The 19,667-nt window shown below is 37.1% G+C and overlaps 1 protein-coding gene across 1 annotated transcript in view; it reads left to right on the forward strand.

Moving 5' to 3' along the window:
* Nucleotides 1-18,825, forward strand: part of PIK3C2A (phosphatidylinositol-4-phosphate 3-kinase, catalytic subunit type 2 alpha) — a 38,782-nt gene extending 19,957 nt beyond the window's left edge. Inside the window, exons 13-32 of the mRNA XM_010285892.1 lie at nucleotides 2,704-2,812; nucleotides 3,572-3,714; nucleotides 4,304-4,492; nucleotides 5,432-5,525; nucleotides 5,815-5,909; nucleotides 6,239-6,419; nucleotides 7,009-7,113; nucleotides 8,178-8,270; nucleotides 8,606-8,735; nucleotides 10,279-10,415; nucleotides 11,057-11,226; nucleotides 12,346-12,502; nucleotides 12,921-13,030; nucleotides 13,803-14,010; nucleotides 16,355-16,479; nucleotides 16,866-16,983; nucleotides 17,080-17,161; nucleotides 17,619-17,728; nucleotides 17,949-18,074; nucleotides 18,643-18,825. Coding sequence (XP_010284194.1) covers nucleotides 2,704-2,812; nucleotides 3,572-3,714; nucleotides 4,304-4,492; nucleotides 5,432-5,525; nucleotides 5,815-5,909; nucleotides 6,239-6,419; nucleotides 7,009-7,113; nucleotides 8,178-8,270; nucleotides 8,606-8,735; nucleotides 10,279-10,415; nucleotides 11,057-11,226; nucleotides 12,346-12,502; nucleotides 12,921-13,030; nucleotides 13,803-14,010; nucleotides 16,355-16,479; nucleotides 16,866-16,983; nucleotides 17,080-17,161; nucleotides 17,619-17,728; nucleotides 17,949-18,074; nucleotides 18,643-18,825 — 2,665 coding nt within the window. The remainder of the gene's footprint in view (nucleotides 1-2,703; nucleotides 2,813-3,571; nucleotides 3,715-4,303; nucleotides 4,493-5,431; nucleotides 5,526-5,814; nucleotides 5,910-6,238; nucleotides 6,420-7,008; nucleotides 7,114-8,177; nucleotides 8,271-8,605; nucleotides 8,736-10,278; nucleotides 10,416-11,056; nucleotides 11,227-12,345; nucleotides 12,503-12,920; nucleotides 13,031-13,802; nucleotides 14,011-16,354; nucleotides 16,480-16,865; nucleotides 16,984-17,079; nucleotides 17,162-17,618; nucleotides 17,729-17,948; nucleotides 18,075-18,642) is intronic.
* The last annotated feature ends 842 nt before the right edge of the window (nucleotides 18,826-19,667 follow it).

A 19,667-nucleotide genomic window follows, 5' to 3' on the forward strand; every position in this document is an offset into this window, starting at 1 on the left:
CAGGAATAGTGTCTAGTGCAATACAAAACAGAACAGGATCCTGACAGCAGGTAAACAATGTGCTATGCTTCCATCATGTCACTGGGAAAAGGGCACTTTTGCCTTAAATCTGTCTTAAGATAGAAAAGAATAGCTCTTATCTATACCCTATCCTGTTTTTAGAGCAAAATATGGTGATGGCTTAAGTTTTTAGGAATAAAAGACCTTTAATTTAAGGTCTGCAGTATTTTTAAGTACTGTTATACTTTAGAGGCATCTTTGCCTTGGCTGCAAAATATTAAGTGCTGCATGTTTCATAAGTTTACACATGCAGGAGCCAAACTAGAGTGGTTTTGATGTATTGATCCCGCCCCTCCCCCCCCCCCCCCCCCCGCCTTTAAAAATTCCTGAATCTGATGACAAAGTGGTAATGTTTAGGCCAGCAAGAGAATCAAAATACTGTTTTAAAATGTAGATCTATTTTTAAATACTTTCATAGATAGAAGTAAGCCATTTCTGCCATCAGCCTGTTTCTGAGTAACAGTGATCCCAGGATATTCGGAAATTATTCCTTTTGACTCAGAGCTGGATTTATTTAAAAAATTAAAGGGATAATTAACAACTGTGTTAAACTTAGCGCATATTTCTATGTTCTCCTTGAACTGGCCTTCCTTCAAGTACAGCTGCTGGATCCTGTTACACCTTTTTCACTAAGAATGAAAAGCCTGCTGTAACTTTCCTCAGTTAGGTGTTCCTGAATTTGTTTTAAGTTGGCTTGTCCTTGAAACTTTCGTTACAAAGCGTATTCCAAAATGCTTATCACTTTGGTAGCTATTCAATGAAACATTAACCAATAGACTTGAACCGCCGATGCTAGAATTAGGCATGATGTTGCAGAAATGATCACGCCATTGCAAAATAGCTTCAGGATTTATGCGTAAGATTTCCTATTTGTATGTGCTTCTGACTTCTAGGTCTTACTGGAAGCTTGAAGTATCTAATTGTCAACCAAGGCTGCAGAAACACAACCAAATCTTTCCTGGACAGTTAATTCTATGTATTGCTTGTGTCTGTTCCATGTGGTTTGCCATCTTCTGATTCTAGATACGGCTCTACTTCTTCCGTTTCCCCTTCTGTATGGTGATGATTCCAACAGCTGGGGGGTGCTTAGGAGTGTAGGCTTTCTGTGTTGGAGAGATGGCCTGCAGCTGCTTTCAGCCAGCACTGGAGCTTGGATTTCTTTTCATAAATTATACTTGTTTCAGCCTTCTGTTTAAGTGTTGTCTTTGAGTCTCTTATCTAAATATCACATTTCACAGTATTTGACTGAAAGCATAGCTTTTGTTTTGATTTGAGTTGCAAATTTGTCTTGTCTTCATGCTGCATGGTGTCATTATAGTAGTTTAGTTTGGAGAGAAAACTGTATTTTCTGTTTATGCAGAGCACTACAATAGAATGTGTTGTGCCGGGGTTCACTGAGTGGCCTGTATATGGCAGCTATAGAGATGCTAGTGGTCTAATCCACTTGCAGTCTACATAAATTAAATCAACACGTAGATACTAGCTAAATATTATACCAAAGGTACTAGCTAGATATTCCAGTTACAGTTGAGAATATCATCAATAGCAGGCGAGAGCTGAAACTTGCAGCTAACTAAAACATAGGAAGAATGAAAAGTCTTGTATGTATGTGCTTCGGAGGAATCCATAGTCTAGTTAAAATCCCTTCAGATGAAGTGTATGTGGAATCATTTAAAATGTCTTTACTTGTAGATGGGACAGAAGGCTGTGGCAAGTGTATTAAACCGGAGAATTATTAAAAAAACCCAAGCTGGCATGATTTAGTAATTTTTATTGGTGTCATAAGCTCCCAGTTAATCAATATTTACATATAAATAACTGTTCTTTCTTTGAAATGTATATAAATCCTAAAAACATCTTTCAAAATACACAAAAGGCTTGGACTTCAGGCAGTCTTTTGAGACTGTGTTTTGATGTTTAAGCACTGATAGAAGTTTTCTGTGCCTAACAGTCAGCACTTAACTGATTTATGAAGTTATTCTCAGTTGTGCCTTACTTACAGTTGGAAACGGTATTAATACTGGGAATAAACTGACAGATACAAACATAATCTGATATGCGCTTGCAGAATCTAGTAATATGGAAAGTCTAGACAAATGGTGGTGTCTATAATATTCATATGCTTGTGCCTTTCTTCTGAGAAGTTAAGAAGGTGCATGTGTTCAGTTCCTCAGAGGCAAAAGTATTCCTTTTCTCCTTTAAGAAATAGGGAGCACTTAGTTTAGCTGCATCAGCACTGAACTTTTTCCTTTGCCTTTTCCACCTAAAAGTTGTATGTGGTATTTTAAAGGATTTCAAGTACAGAAGATATCTAGTGGAAAGAAATAAAGTCATTTGATACTTGATGATATTCATTCTCTTTTTTAAGCTCTGAACTGTATTGGCTAGTACAGTTTGAATACCCGTGTTCTTTTCTGAACATCAATATTGAAGTACTTGTCATAAGATAAATTCTTATCTCTGCAGTAGAAATGCATACTCAGTTTGAACTATCCTCCTATAACACACTAATATTTTGGAATTGTTTCCTTGTAGTAACCATTGATCTTCTCCAGGTAGTATTTTAATAACTAGTATCTTGAAGTAAACAGCTTGTGATACTAATACATGTACTAGTGCATGTTCTTTCTGTTTTTTTTTCAGGTTGTTAACTTGTGGAACAAAGCTCTTGCAACTCTGGACCTCATCACATCCACATCATGTATCAGGGGTGGCCAGTAAGAAAGGAAATCTGGAAAGAATAGTACTGCAGGTTATATATAATTCTGACTTGATCTGACTGTGTTTTGTTTGAATGTTGTGACTTGTAACTCACCAGTGGTAATAGATCAATTAATGTATTGGGGAGAGTGTAAATATTGCTAAGTCGTATTTGAAAGCCAGTATAGAATAGTGTTTACTAAACATTAATGGCAAAGCATGGAAAGCTGCTGTAAGTGTATACAAGTCAGTTGTTGAACCACTATCTTGAAGCAGGAGAAATTGGAGATGCCTTGGTAGTACATGCTATCAGCACTGAGAGGCACCATCTTTGAAAAGCAATCTGTAGAAATGTATGATGAGATGGGAATTGTCTAGACCCAAACAATAGCAACTCCAGTTTCTTTACAGAACATAAGTAACTCTCATTCTAAATTCAGAGTCCAAATTTCTCTCCGAAGAGAAGGCACCTTGTTAGGCATGGCTTAGCAGTCCCAAAACACGGTGGGAGTTGGTGGTTGGGTTGAAACTGTTAATAGTTCTGTGATTAGTCTCTGCTCTAAGCATTCTTACCTCACTTCTGAGGAGTACTCCAACTACTAGATTGTGCAACAACGCAGTTGTCCTATGTTTAAGGACCATAGTTATGTAGAAGAATTGAAATGGAAAAAAATAGTCAGGAAACAGTATCTGGAAACTGTTACACATGTAGAACTAGAGTTCAGATACCTCAACATCCAAGGCTGCTGAAAGAGGGGAAGCTTTCTGCACTGGTCTTAAGGACTTACATCATCTTTTTTTTTTTTTTTAGATTGACTTCCCATCCCATGCTTTTGATATTGAATATAAAATTCCTCAAGCTGCAAAGACTACTGTTCATCATTCCATAGAAACGTTAGAAAAAACATCTAGAGATCGTCTCCTTGCCATTCTCTCCAAAGATAACACTATTGGGTATGTTCAGCTCTTTCTAGCTATGGTTTCTGTATGTGACAATTTGTGGCTAGGTTATGGAACTCTTATTTATTCTTAAATTTCTTTACTATATTTCTAGTATATTTTGAAGACCTGTGGGAATTTAAACAAGAGATTGAATTAAACTTGCAAAATAATGGTGCTGACTTAATGAGTGTACTTGTGCTTTCCATGGCTGGTGTCATAATACTGTCCTGTTAGAAGATAGTTACCCTTTTGGCTCCAGTTACAGGGAGCAGTGGCAGTTTCAGCAGTGACTGTTCATATGCTTTTCTGGCAGGCTTTCCCACTCATCTGCACCAAACTAACATTAACATTTTGGTTTAGTTCAGATTATACTAAAAGTTATTTTTGTCCCGCCCGAATTATAACATTGAACAACTGTTTGCATAATGTTTGAGGCTTTATTTTGGGTCTCATTTTGACTTTTGTGGAGGAAATACCCATATTAATTACATTCCATTTTGTGTGTTAAATTACCTGTATGTATACAGTGACCAGTAGCATTGGGGTTATTCAGGTGATGGTCTGTAATGTGCGTTATAAACTGAAATGCTTTTGTCTGCAGGCTATCAAAAGAAGATAAAGAATTTTTGTGGGAGAAGAGACATTATTGTCACAGTCATACTAGTAGCCTACCAAAAATACTGGTTAGTGCCCCTCACTGGGACTGGGCAAGTCTTCCAGAAATATATTCATTACTTCAGCAGTGGCCTCCTCTGTCACCTTTAGCTGCACTGGAACTGCTTGATTCAAAGTAAGGAAAACGATGTAAATATGTTCTCTCTGTGTGTTGTGCATTAAGTGACTTTTCTTCAGTAGAAGACTCTGAATGGCCTTCTTGTGGAAAATACTGCTGAATTTCTTGTAGAAAAAGCTAAATTTTCTTAAAATTTTGAAGAACATGTGCTTACTTTATTCATGTAGGCTTAACAAAGTCGTGCACGTAACAAAAATGTTCCATCAGAGGGGTGGAACACCCCTCCTGTGAGGGAACACCTCTCTTGTGAGGACAGGCTGAGAGAGTTGGGGTTGTTCAGCCTGGAGAAGAGAAGGCTCCGGGGAGTGCTTATTGCAGCCTTACAGTACTTAAAGGGGGCTTATAAGAAAAATGGGGACAAACTTTTTAGCAAGGCCTGTTGTGATAGGACAAGGGGTAATGGTTTTAAACGAAAAGAGGGTAGAGTTGGACTAGATATGAAGAAGAAATTTTTTTTCCCAATGGGGGTGGTGAAACACTGTAACAGGTTGCCCAAAGAGGTGGTAGATGCCCCATCCCTGGAAACATTCAAGGTCTGAGCAACCTGATATACTTGAAGATGTGCCTGCTCATTGCAGATGGGGTTGGACTAGATGACCTTTTAAAGGTTCCTTCCAACCCAAACTATTCTATGACTCTATGTAGTGAAAGAACAGCAATAGTGGTTAGGATTCTGAAATCTAATTTGTGACAGGAAAACAAGCTATACAGCCAGGCTATCAAGACTGAAGTTTTGAGGGATTAGTATGCTTGTCCTAAACACACACGTGTTTGCCTCTTAAATTTGAAGCTCTTCATTACCTATTTGAAGGTCCTTTATTGAGCTATTAAAGATTTTATATTGGTTCTGTTGTATCTAGCTGTTCTCAAAAAAAGAAAGAAGAAAATCCTACATAGGCAGAATAATCTTAATGTGGATTTGTGGTGACTTTCCAGGTTTGCTGATCAGGAAGTACGAAATACAGCTGTGAATTGGATAGAGACATTAAGTGACGATGAGTTAACAGATTTCCTCCCTCAATTTGTGCAGGTAAGGCGACCTGCCAACAGAAAGTTGAAGTTTGAATTTTTTTGCTCTTGAAAGCCTGAAGGAATTGCTGATTACTAAGGAATTGCTGATTACTAGTAGCAGAAGTGCAATTGCATGCCTCTACACTTAATAACCTTAACACATGGTGTGGAAAACAATTTGAGTAAATAATCGCTCTGTAACTGTCCTGTGGATTTGTGATGATTCTGTCTGTGCATTAGTCATAAAATCTCAGTCTTCAGCTAGAATTAGATCCAGACCCGATTTATTTAATTTTCTTTGTGTTTAGGCATTGAAGTATGAAACCTACCTTGACAGTGCTCTTGTCAAATTTCTCTTGGCTCGGGCACTGGGAAGTATTCGAATAGCACACTACCTATATTGGTAAGATGTTCTTTGTTCCATTGTTCACTTAATGTTTACTATAAGATTAATACTTCCAGGAAAAAAAATTCTTTCTTAACATTCTTTGTTCTGAACTATGATATTATGAATGGAGAATATATGAAATGTAGATACTGTTTTTTCCATGAAAAAACACACAGTGCCTCTATGAGGCAGAAACTTCTTCCCTTTTATATCCTATATACCAGTAACTACAGATATAAATAGATAGATATATAGTACTGATTCATTAAAATATTTTTATGTCTTAGTATTGCATTGTTTGCGGTATTTTCCTTGGGAAAATTAACTTAAATCCTTTATTTCAGGCTTCTTAAGGATACGCTGTACGATACAAAGTTTGGTGTAAGGTATGAGCAAATTCTTGGAGCTTTTCTGTCAGTCTGTGGAAAAAGGCTGAGGGAAGAGCTCGAGAAGCAGACCAGACTGGTGCAGCTTTTAGGAATGGTAGCAGAGAAAGTAAAGCAAACAAGTGGATCTGCTCGGCAGGTGTGTATATATATTTAGTATTTTTTAGGAAGATTAGACTGCGTATACCCTTAAAACAATCCACTCAATTGCCTTTTTAGTTTAAGTTCAATAAAAAGTTATATATAATATATAGGAAGATCTATGAATCTATTGCTCTGCGTTTGAACAAGACAATAGTTCAATGAAGTTGATATTTTTGTCAAATTTGTTGTCATCTCTAACATAAGATTGATGTTACAGGGTAAGAAGGCAGGATGGCTTCTGTGTACAATAAACTGGAATTGGATTTAAACGTATTGCTGCTGAAGAATGACCCCATTATGCAAAAGAATTGGATATCTGTTTATATGCTTATAACAGTTTGGTAGTGGGGTTCGGTCAAAAAAAAACCCAACCAACCCACAACCCACAAACTTGTGCAACACTAGTGCTATACTGCTAGGCTTATGTATTTTTAATAGCTAAAAAACCAGTTATAATTTCTAGCAGTCCTTTGACACTGAGGAGTTAAAACACTGGCTTCAGGATAACTTTGTCCAGAAGTTTTCTGTAGATTTTCCAGTTGGGAGAATGTCAGCTGAGATTTTTTTTTTTTTTTTGCCTGCAGGCTGCCTTGCAAAATGGTATGGAACGTGTGCAGTTATTTTTCTTGAAGAACAAATGCCGTTTGCCTCTCAATCCCAGTCTTGTGGCAAAAGAGCTAAATATTAAGGTACTGCACATTCAGAGCTTCAAAACTTTTTTGTAAAAATTACATATAGGCAAAGTGTTTACAAAGAGGGAGGGGAAAAAAAAAAACAGTTGAGGTGCTTGAAAACTCCTTATGCTGAGGGGGGAAGGCTTTAATTAAAAATTCTGATTGAACAAGGCAGTAAAATTACCTGAGCAGAAAAATTTGTGCAAGTACTTGTGTAAAACCAATGAAGGTACTTATATTTAAATAAATAGAGAGATATATAGATATAGATATATATAAAAAAAATAACTTATTTCTTCAGACGCTGTCTCTTTTGAGACCAGCAATCTTGGTTATAGTAAAGCAGGGGACTATTGAAAGTGCGTGAAAACGTCCTGTTTGCAGTAGTAATCAAAAGAAAAAAATTGAGCAAGGCTATGAATTTCAAACAATGAGTAGGTAGTGTGAAATGGGTGAAACTGCCTGTTACTGGTTGTGTCCAAGAGGTGCACTGAATCCAGGGAGGCAGACAGTAGCTGTATTTTTGTTGTGAAGAGTCCAGCAAGTAATAATGTAGGAGAAGGTAAATTTATTTTTCCAGAACTCTGCAAGGTTTGACAGTATCTGCTTACCTACAATCTTGATAATATCATCATGCATGACTGAGAACCTAAAGGTCTATGAACACCAGATTTAATCCTGTGTGGAGAGACAGTTCGTCTTGCTTTCCTTCTCTACTCTAACTATTACATCATGAGTATGTGCTTAAAAGCAGATAAATGAGAAAATACCGTGAAATGTGCAAATACTCATTTTTTTACTAGTATCTTCTAGATCTCAAAAAAAGCTGCTGATAAAATATTTATCCATGTTTTACTCATTCTTCCCTTCAAAATGTATAAAACATCACTGTGCAGCACTATGGGCTTTTGTACAAGAATTCAACAGGAATTCAAAGGGAGCACGTATTCGCCGCAATTGCAATGTTAGAAGTCTGAATAGGCACATTGTGTGTCAAACCTGCTCGTTGTCAGAATGTCTTGTGTTCTGGGCTAGCAGGAAGAGTCCTTTCTGAGCACTAACACTAAATCTACTTGTAGGCATGTTCTTTCTTCAGCTCCAATGCCGTACCACTGAAAGTTGCACTGATAAATGCAGACCCTCTGGGAGAAGAAATTAATGTGATGTTTAAGGTAGGCCTTACATATGTGTTGGAGAAAAAAAATTGAATGATAATCACTGTTTCATTGGTATTAATTAACTTTAGCATAGACCGATAAGCTTAGTTGTTTTGTGAGTTTGCTCCTGTGTATCTAGAAACGAATGTCTGAACAGGTTTTAAAAAGTGAAAGTAAGTTTACTGCATGTGAAAGCATAAACGTAGCCTACTTCTCTTTTTAAGTGTGTAGCTATGAGGAATAAAGTACCATAATGTATCACTTCCTGGAAATGTATAGTTAAAATCTGTGAAGTTTAGTTTTGCTGAAAGCATACTATGTTTCTAGTTAACTTTATTTTTCCATTTAAGGTTGGAGAAGATTTGAGACAAGATATGTTGGCTTTACAAATGATTAAGATTATGGATAAGATCTGGCTGCAGGAGGGACTGGATCTACGGATGGTTATCTTCAAGTGTCTCTCAACTGGAAAAGACCGAGGTGCAAAACCAGATGCTGCCTATAATCTTTGCTCCCCCACTTCAATTCCATGTCACACTGATAGTGAAAAACTTCTGTGCAGAGGCAGGACCAAGAAACAGTGGCAGGCCAGAAGCCCTCCGTGCAAGAAACTTCACTACTCAAGAGTGTAGCAAGTTAAATTGTTCTGAAATTCCTGATGCCTGAGTTGCTTTTAAATGTATTTCTTCTCTTGAGTCCTGAGATTCTTAACGCGTGTTCTGCTGCCTGAACAGTGGTGCAAACAAGTAAATATGATGATAAAAGCTAAAGTTTCTCTTGATGCCCTTACTTGTAACAAAAGAAAATAATGGTGCCACAGCAATCCTGATTTTGAAAGTTTAGTTATGGTGAAAGAAAGCATTCGAGTCAAAACTGGAATTCTAAAGTATTTGGAATCTGCTGCAGTTGAGTCAGAGAGTATCATTCATGTACTGAAATACGCAAAAAGAGGGATTTAAAACACATCCCACAAACACACTGTCCCCCAGAATTAGTGTCATGTGCTGCTAAAAGTTCCTGGGGAATATGAGGCTGTCTTCTAGGTTTGAAACCAGCTCACAGAATTACAAGTTTGAGTGTAAATACTTCCCTGCACCTTGAACATGCTTTTTGCTGGTTTTCACTAATTCTCTAGAGCTAGCCAACAGGAACCACAAGATCTTTTAAGAGGATAAGCAATAACTTAAATATTTCTGCAGTCAGATGCTAAAACAGCATAATGAAAATTCTTAAATACATGGAAATGTTGGAAATTTAGGTTGGCAAGACTAAGCAAAAAAACCTCTATGTAAGTCTTGCTATTTAGAGAAACAGATGGCTTTTCCTCCTTTGAATGATGACTTGATTGCACAGCATGTTACATTTTTTTATATTGTGAAGTACTTTAGGAATACTAAAGTACTTGGAAGGATTAAAGTGAAGCAGAAAAACTATGTAAATTACAGATTTGCCTTTAGTAGCTCTTGCCAAGATAGAAGTAAAATTCTGTTCATCAAATAAATGTTTTTCTTTTTATGGTTTAGTTGTACAAATATTTTTAGTAAATGGTATCTCCAAAATAAGGCCACATGTAAAGCCCACTGCCTTGTTTCTGGAGCAACAGTCTGGCCTGTTTCAATACTTGACAGCAGTTGAAGTTACTAGATTACTTAAGTGTCAGTGTATGAGAAATGTCAGCATCAAAATATTTTGCAGCTACTGCTTATAGACCAATACTAGATTATATACTAGAAAGTAATTATTCAAAGTATAAATTATATATGCATTCTAGAAACTGTAACTAATTGTAGTAAAGTAAGCCTAACTTGGAATGCTTCGTGTGTTTTATGGTATGCTTTGTAATATGGTCTGCAGAAATGCTTAGTAGACTAATAGCACTATTTTTACGCCTAACCGGCTTTTGAAAGAAGCTGGTCTAAGATTATAAAAATCCATCCTTGTCAAGAAAGTTTCTGCTGAATGACGAAAATGCAGTATAACTTAGGGAGATGGTTAAATACACTTTGTTATATTTTATGTAAAGGTGTGGTAGAGCTTGTTCCTGCTTCAGATACACTTAGGAAAATTCAAGTGGAATATGGAGTGACAGGTTCTTTTAAAGACAAGCCTCTGGCAGAATGGTTGCGGAAGTATAATCCTACAGAGGAGGAATATGAAAAGGTAACTTCTTTTTTGAAGATCTTTTAAAAGGGATAAATATCATCTTATGAGAGAATTAAATTTTTATTACAGATCTTCCACTGAAATTTTTGTTTTATGTCTCTAAGAAACTTAATTTTTTCCTTGAAAAAGAGCAAATGAAAATCCCTTAAATAACTAAAAAGGAGCCAGATGGACTTTCAGGATTCACATTAGAGTTTTTATTGGTATAGAAAAACTGTACTTAAAATTTAAGATAAGGAGGAATGGTGGCTGCTTTTAATTGTGGCATAGGAGCAGTGACCTTTTCTCATACAAAAGCACACGGGATTAAAAAAATAAGAAATCTTCTTTTGGCTACAACGCTGTTACAACATACTGGAAAAATAAGTCTTGTACCCTTTTCTCTGCTAACATTTATTTCTTTTTGTGATTTATCTTCAGCTCCTCTTTTCTCTTTAATTAAAAAACAAAACAACCATTTTACCTGGAAAGTGTGATATCTAAAGGTTTTTGCAAAGAGCGCTATTTCGGGAAAAAAAGCAAATTTTAGGGCCTTGTCTGAGTTAGATTTTACCCTTGTCAAGATTAACTGTTGAGTGCATGAATATGGTTTTCCCACTGATATTTGATCTCACTTCACTTTTGTCTCTCCCTCCCAGGCTTCAGAAAACTTCATTTACTCTTGTGCAGGATGCTGTGTAGCTACTTACGTATTGGGAATTTGTGACCGCCACAATGATAACATAATGCTCCGAAACACAGGGCACATGTTCCACATTGACTTTGGAAAATTTTTGGGTCATGCACAAATGTTTGGTAGCTTTAAAAGGTATTTTCTGTAGCTAAGCAATGTAGAGAATGAAGTGATTTTGAGTATATTTTTTTAAGCATTATAATTCTAATCATTAACTTTCAAATTGCTGTTATCCGCTGCTCTCATTATGAAGCCGTTATCTTCCAATTTAACCACAGAGTTTCCAGAGTGCATTCAAACTTAACTATATAGAATTAATTTTGAAAAGGCTTCAGCTTCCTATTTCCATATTCTGATGTCTGGAACTGATTTAAGTCAAATCACATAGCCATAGCTTTCATATAAAATTACTGTTCTAGCTACTGGTGGTTTGAAATAAGGAATTTGGTCTCATAAATGTCATTTAATTTTAATGCTTCCAAATGGCATTCATCCCTTAAGAGATTTGTGCTGTAGACACTTGGCAAATCTCAATAGGAATTTCTTTACAGTAGTTATGAAAGCCAAGTGTTTTGGTGCAGGAAAAGATTGATACAACTTTTTATTGGTGTCTGGGAGCCTCTATATCTAACACAAATCTTGGTGTCATACTTTTCCAGGAATGTTGGTTAAAACTGTAGTGTAGTTTCACCTTTTTAGCTATATTCGTGCAATTATGTATTGCATGCTTGTTAGGTAAACTTTATCAATGAATGAGAAATTGAGTGCCAGAACCTTAACATCATCTGAATATCTCAGTTTGAAACAAATGAGAACAGACTCTGGCTTAAAAACAGTAGTGAACATCGATGTTATAGAAAAGAGTGAACAGCAAGTTTGTGTTTACTACCCCTCTGTGTAGGGGAAGATAACCTATATCCAGTATAGGGGAGTTATGTTTTAGTCTGGTGACAATACAGTCATGACATTTGTTGTAATGTGCTATGGCTTCCAGAAATGAGGGGTGGAAGGCATTGTAAGGTAACCTGTCCTCCAGGTGTTGCTGCAGGAGATCTGCTGTCGGTCCAGTACTATGTCCATGTACTGGGTCTCTGAGATAGCACTAAGCAGCTGAACCCAACCCAAAAAAGTAAAGTGGCATTAATGGATTATTTAACATCATTATCTCAGGGTTGGGGTGGAGGGGAAGAGGAAGTGCATGACAGAGTGAATAGACCTTATAGTTAACTTACAAATTCTTTGCTTTTTGAACAGGGATCGAGCTCCTTTTGTGCTAACATCAGACATGGCTTATGTCATTAATGGTGGCGAAAAACCCACTATTCGCTTTCAGTTGTTTGTGGATCTCTGTTGTCAAGCTTACAATTTGATAAGAAAACATGCAAACCTCTTCCTTAACCTACTTTCATTGGTAATAATTTTATTAAATTCAATTGAAACTTGTTAGATCTCTCATGTTGGATTGTATTGAATGCTATGCTTTTTATGCTGTAGAAACACATAATGCATGCTCTTAAAAGCCAGAAACATCAGCATTACATTTTGGGAAGGTTGTATTTGTGGTTTTTTTTTTCTTTTAAGGCTTTTTTACTACCTACCTGTTTCCTGAGAATTTAAAACTAAGGTGATACTATAAATTACACTGCAAAGTGGTGTAACTGCTTTTAACTCAGCAGAAATGGTGAAGGGAATAACTGCTGATTTTAATTGTTGGCCATTGCTGTAGAACATTACTGCAGCTTCAAATGAATTTGATGGCCTAAGACTTTTAATAATTTCAATGTAAAATTATATTGGTTTTATTGCATTAAAACTATAAATTCCTGCAGATGCTTTCTTCTGGCTTACCAGAACTAAGTGGGGTTCAGGACTTGAAGTATGTCCAGGATGCTCTCCAGCCCCAAACAACAGATGCAGAAGCTACCATTTTCTTTACAAGGTACTAGATAAGTGAAAACTAAAATATCTACCAGCATCATCCCCTTAACGGGAGCTTTCTGGTAAAAATGTACTAAGTGTGTTCACAAACATGTTTGTAGAAGTTGGATAGTTACTCTGTACAATCATAAAATATCAGTTAACCAGTGAACTACATAAATAGGATCAGTTTCATGTAAGATTATTGCTTGTGATAAAATACTTTTGCCTTTAGGAGTAGCATTGTGCAAAAATACTGAGAGTGGATAATTCCATTCAGCTGCTTGAGACTTGCATTTTGAATGCATCTTAAATTGCTTAATAGCAGTGTGTATGATGGGAACCTTGTTAATGCATGAAAGGACTTCTCTTTTTGAATAAGTGCTTTTTTTGCACACTGGGGAGGGAGCGATGATGCTCCAGTGTAGCAAGTAGCGGGGCTGTGTATATACTGTAACTGAGTTGTTGCTATGTGTTACAAATTGTGTTACTGTACTTCGTTTTAAATATATAGGGAAAACTGCAGTAGTATGCATGTAACTTTTTTACCAACTCTAGAAAAACTTCACTTTTTGGATAAGAACCTACTCCAAAGTTTGGCTACTGAATGTTCTATTAAATGCTGATATGATGCTATTTATGTAGCCCATTGATCACTTTTAGTTTAAAAACTGTTTCTGTGTCAGTAAGAAACTGGTTTTTATTTTTCTTAGACTTAAGTTTGATTCATTGATAGAACTACTTTTGTGTGTTCTGACATGTCCTGTAGTATCTGATGTTACTTTTTTCCTTAGGTTGATCGAATCCAGTCTGGGAAGTGTTGCCACAAAGTTTAATTTCTTCATTCACAATTTGGCTCAGCTGCGTTTCTCAGGTCTACCCTCTAATGATGAACCCATCCTCTCATTTTCTGCTAAAACATATTCTCTTAAACAAGATGGCCGAATCAAACAAGTGTCTGTGTTTACATATCAGAAGAGATATAACCCAGATAAACATTATGTAAGTATGTGGATTCTGTTCCCACTCAGGGAAGATACTGTGCTTTTTCTTCCAACAAGATACATTCTCCTCTTTGCCAGAAGTTCGGTATCTAATCACAGAGAATTAGTCCAGGGGAAGCTTGCCTTGTTTAGCTTTAAGTAGCTAGCTTTGAGGTAGACAACTAGGTTCCCTTTATTGACAGTTAGTAAATACAGCTATAGATACTTACTCATTCAGTTGGGCACTAATGTCAGATTTAGGATGAGCTGTAGAGTTTTCTGAAGTCTGACTGTATTGTCTATAATTGGAGCCTAGAAACCCAGACCAGTGTTGACACCCAAAGCTAAGCCCCACTGTGGATGACTGGAAAGTTAAAACAAAACCCATAACTGAAATCTAGGTAGGAATGGGCCTGTTTGCTTGCTTCCTGGATAAGAACAGAGTTGTATTGGCTCTGGCTGGGGTGGAGTTACCTATCTTCATAGCAGCCCACACAGTGCTGTGTTTTGGATGTTTAACTAAAACTGGGTTGGTAACACACCATTGGTTTGGCTGTTGCTGAACGGTGCTTGTGCAGTGTCAAGGCTTTCTCTTTCTTCCACTTTGCCGCTTCCCCCCCTGCAGTGAGTAGGCTGTAGGTGGGACAGGAGTTGGGAGGAGAGACAGCCAGGACAGCTGACACAAACTGGCCAAAGAGATACTCCATAGCATACAATGTCATGCTCAGCAATAAAAACTGGGGGTAGAGGAAGAAAGTGGGGGGCAGGAAGATATCTTCCAGGGTGGCTGTTGCCTGGGGACTAGCTGGGCATGGGTCTGCTTGTTGGAGGTGGTGAGAGATTGTCTTTGCGTCACCTCCCCTGTCAAGGACTGTCTTCATCTCAACCCACGGGTCTTCTCGCTTTTGCTCTGATTCTCTCCCCTGTCCCATCAGTGAGGGAGTGGGAGTGAGCAAGCAGCTGTGTGGGTGCTTAGCTGCTGGCCAGGGTAAACCAACCACAGGAGTGCTAGAATACAGACTGGTATTTTTAGCATCCAGTAATCTTCTTCAAAATGAAGACGCTTCTTGAAAAGGATCTGGAAGGAAGCAGAAAGAGCAGAAGTAGTGTTGGTGGAGATGATTTAAAAAATGGGGATTTGAGTCATGTTTGTGCTCATGTAGCTGCCTTCTATAACATGGCTCTTTCCTGTATAGGAGACATTGTCACACACTTTCTGCTTTGTTCTGACCTTCAATTACAGTTGTAAAGTAAAAACATGTACCTGTACTCCTAGTCAGTTGTACTAGAGGCAGCAAGCATTACAGTTTGCCTTCAAGATTGTGATAGATCTGGGTTACACTTTAAGAATTGTAATAATATTCATATTCCTATGCAGATGTGCAACCATCTTCAATTTATTTTTTTACTTCTCTACTGCTGTTTGCTGTCCTAGAATAGGCAGCTCAAGTTACATTCTCCTCAACTTTTTTAGAAAGTGAGCTATATTGATATATACAAATGTACATCTCTTCAATTTGTGTTTGCTGTAAATGTCTTAATCTGGTAAGACACCAGCTAGGGAATGTAGAACAAAGCTGAATAATGTTAGAAGTGAAGAAGAGCTTTGTACTGTATTATAAATGTATTTGAGCACTCCTAGTCTAAGAAGCCAAAACAGCCTCTTATCTTCCAGGAAACTGGTAAGATGATGTAGTCCCCTTCTGTCTAGATTTTTAAACCTCTTCCCAGTTGCACATTTTTAAAATATACATTTAACTCATCTGCCCATAAAATGAGTCCATTGAACTGAATTTTCTGTGCAGTTTCTCAACCTTTTTTTTCCCTTTCATAATGCTGTGAATAACTGCATACTGGGAATGTACCCCCAGTATTTTTAAGAATCTCTTTTATATAAACGCAGTACACTTGCATCTGCCCACCAAACAATCACTTCAAAAGTGGAATCCTCTAGAATCACCATATCCACACATGAAAAGTTTTGTGGTAGTTTTGGCATAGTTCAAAGATACATGTCTGGATATAATCCTGCAGTGATGTTTTAAAATTTTGTGCACCTGCTATACAGTATGAACTTTGAGGCTTAAAAGGGAGAATGCAGACAGCTTAGCCTTAACTATCTTTATCCCCATGTCAGATGTGGATCTACACTGTGGGAAGATCATGTGATGTTACTTTGCATTCCAGTAGGAATAATTTTATAATTCTAACTCTATTATAAAATGCAAACACTGTTACTAGGATACATATGTAGGAAAAGGATTACCATAATAGAAAGAATTAATTGTTAAGAAAATTACGTTAAGTCAGCTCTCTAATGTTGTTACTACTTTTATCTTTGGGGTTTTTTGTGTTTTGGGCAGATCTATGTAGTGAGAGTCTTGAGAGAAGGGCAAGTTGAGCCAACATTTGTCTTCCGAACATTTGATGAGTTCCAGGAGCTCCACAACAAACTTGGCATTCTCTTTCCTCTTTGGAAGCTACCAGGGTATGTTCCTAACTCACACATCGCTATTATAACGGAAGCAACAAATCTGTTACCAGCTGGGCAGAGGAAGAAATAGCCTGAAATGGAAACAAAATTGCTGAGGGGCAAACTAGACCTCACAATTGTCAATTAAGGGAGAAAACTGTTGTCTCCAAACTTTAAGGAGAGCCAGAGGAGCAATTCAGTCTTTAATCTGTGCATTGTATCACTATAAATGTGTCCTTGCTTTTCTATAGTGTTGTTACCTATTACTGTGCTGTTTCCACTCATGAGTGACATAAAAAAAGATTTGATGTCAGCACTTGAGGGTGGAAATGACCATGGAATCTAACTGCACTTAGTTCAGAGAAATTAACTGAAAACTCTGTTTTGTTCTTCCCATGTAGCTTTCCTAATAAGATGGTTCTGGGAAGAACACATATAAAAGATGTAGCAGCTAAAAGAAAAGTGGAGCTCAACAGCTACATACAGAGTCTGATGAATAGTTCTTCAGAGGTGGCAGAAGTGAGTTCAAATAATTTAAGTAAATCCAATGCAAGTATTCAGATCTTGGTGCTTGTTACCACTTAAACTAATATGTAATGTTTCTTCCAAATATAGTGTGATCTTGTTTATACTTTTTTCCATCCATTACTTCGTGATGACAAAGTGGAAGGAATAGATGGAATAGCCAGACCTACAGGTAGGTAATGTTTTTGGGGAGTGTTTATAAATCGGGTTACTATAGTATGATCCCTTTACAATGTGCTTTTAGGTTTTGGTTTTAAATCTTTTTTTAATTAACTGTAGTTTTCCCTCATTGAAAACTTTGCATCACTGTCTTTCTAAATGTGCTGGCATACAGTTTCAAGGAAACAAAAACATACCAAAAACCGCAACAGTATTTGTGATCGCTTGGGCTTGCTTATGGCTTGACTAAATTATTCAAGTTTTTACTCTAAGCCTCCAAGCTGGTTCTTACAAGAAAATACAAAAAAAATCTTTAAAATCTATGGCCTTGCCCCCTTATTAGAGAGTGAGAAATAAAATCAGAAACTGAACTTGGTCTAAGGCTTGTATTTTTCTCTCATATATAATTAGTGTACTACTAATGAAAATGTACAAATACTACAGAAAAAATAATTGTGTATTTTTTTCAGATGCAAGTCCATCAAGTCCTACCTCAGGCAAAGTGGGAGGAGAAGTAAAACTATCCATATCGTATAGAAATAGCACTCTATTTATCATGGTGATGCACATTAAAGACCTGGTAAGTAGAGATACGGAGCTCACTGTCAAAAACTGTTTCCATTTTTGACTTAGGTTGGTGCAGGAATGGTGGAACTTTCTCTCTTCCTCCAAATTTTACAACTGCCAACTTAACTGCTGCTTTTGGTTAGCTTGATTGCAAAGTCTACGTACTTGAAAACGAATATTTACATCGGTGTGCACTAAATAGTTTTCTAACTTGTCTTGGTTTTGGATTGTAGGTTACAGAAGATGGTGCAGATCCAAATCCCTATGTAAAAACATACTTACTTCCAGATACGCACAAAACATCCAAACGCAAAACCAAAATCTCTCGGAAGACAAGAAATCCAACTTTCAATGAAATGGCAAGTTAAAATTATGTAGTAACTACCTATGGTTTGCTATTGTCTCTTTTTCTAAGCTGTTGTCTAAGAAAAATCTGTGAAGGTGTATAAATGGAAAAGGAACTTGTTTGAAAAACTTTGTGCTCTGATTAAAAAAACAAACAAACAAAACAACCAAAACCAATCCCCCCAAAAAGCAAAGCAATGGAATAGGTAAACATACTATTTTAAGTAAGCAGAAATTTCTCAGACTGACTCTGAGGAATGATGGGGAGAAGGAAAGGAATCTTAAAACTAGAGATGCCCCTCCCCTGGATTCACTGATTCATAATGTGGAGAAGAATGAATTCAGAAGTTTTGGCATGTAACCAGTCCTTCCATCTAAAAACACTGGTCCTTTTAAACACTTAATATGGGGAGCACAAAATAAAATACAGATGTACTTCAGCCCATCCTTTGAGAAACTGCCATACTGAATGGTCATAATGTGCAGTTAAGACATGTATCAGTGGCTAGGCAGTCAGAAGACAGGGCAATCTGTGTAACTTCATTTGGATAACCAAAAAATTATTGACTTCTTACCTTCTAGCTTGTGTACAGTGGCTATAGCATGGAGACTCTGAAACAGAGAGAACTTCAGTTAAGTGTGCTCAGTGCAGAATCATTACGTGAGAACTTTTTCTTGGGTGGAATTACACTCTCACTAAAGGACTTCAACTTGAGCAAAGAGACTGTTAACTGGTATCGACTAACTGCTGTACCCTATCTGTGAACTCATTTCTACACCTGAGCAAGACCAGAACAACTGTATTCACTTGTGCTTTGTGCATCTTCCTACTTGAAGGTAACTTGTACATCTTCAAGACTGCATTTCAACAGATTCGTTGGACCAACGTTCATGTAGCGTAATTTGGAGGATCTCTAGAAAACCTGGTTTAGGTTTATGCGATGCTATATCCAAGCATCGTTGTAAATGTTTAACAGTTGTGGGTAAAGGAGGGGGTTTTAAAACCACCCATGGAAGCAAGACAAACAGTTTGACCATGCTGGCTGGCTAAACCATAACTTAATTATTAGGCCTGTGGATATAGTGTATTTTTTTTTTCTTTTAATCTTTGTTACCTATGTTGTGTCATCCGTGGCATGATGCTGGAGAACATCAAAGAAATTACATATTTTTGGGATTACATTCCTACTACGAACTAGACATCATAGAAGTAGCAATGGGTAAAACTTCGGCTTCACACACATCTGTAGAAATGAAGGTTGAAGGGCTGGAAAAATTCCCTAGCGTTGCATTTAATCCCAGATTCATGCTTCTCTTAAGACTTACTGGAGTGAGTGCCAATAATGGAAGTTGTAAATAATGGTGCCTTAATTCAAATGCTTCTCTTTTACCTCATTTCTGGTATTTAAATACTTTCAGCCCCTTAAAAAGGGGAAACGTTCTCATATCTGCAGATCCTACTTGGATGTCTTTTCCTGAGATACGTTATTTACAGGTAACATCACTTACACTCATTTTCATAGTGCAACGTGTATAAATTTTTTTCTACCCATGATCTACAAAAATTGAATGAAGACTGGCTGAATGTGGTGCCGTAGGAAATGTGC

This window comes from Phaethon lepturus, unplaced genomic scaffold, assembly GCF_000687285.1.
Source record: "Phaethon lepturus isolate BGI_N335 unplaced genomic scaffold, ASM68728v1 scaffold15364, whole genome shotgun sequence".
NCBI classification, from domain to species: Eukaryota; Metazoa; Chordata; class Aves; order Phaethontiformes; family Phaethontidae; genus Phaethon; species Phaethon lepturus.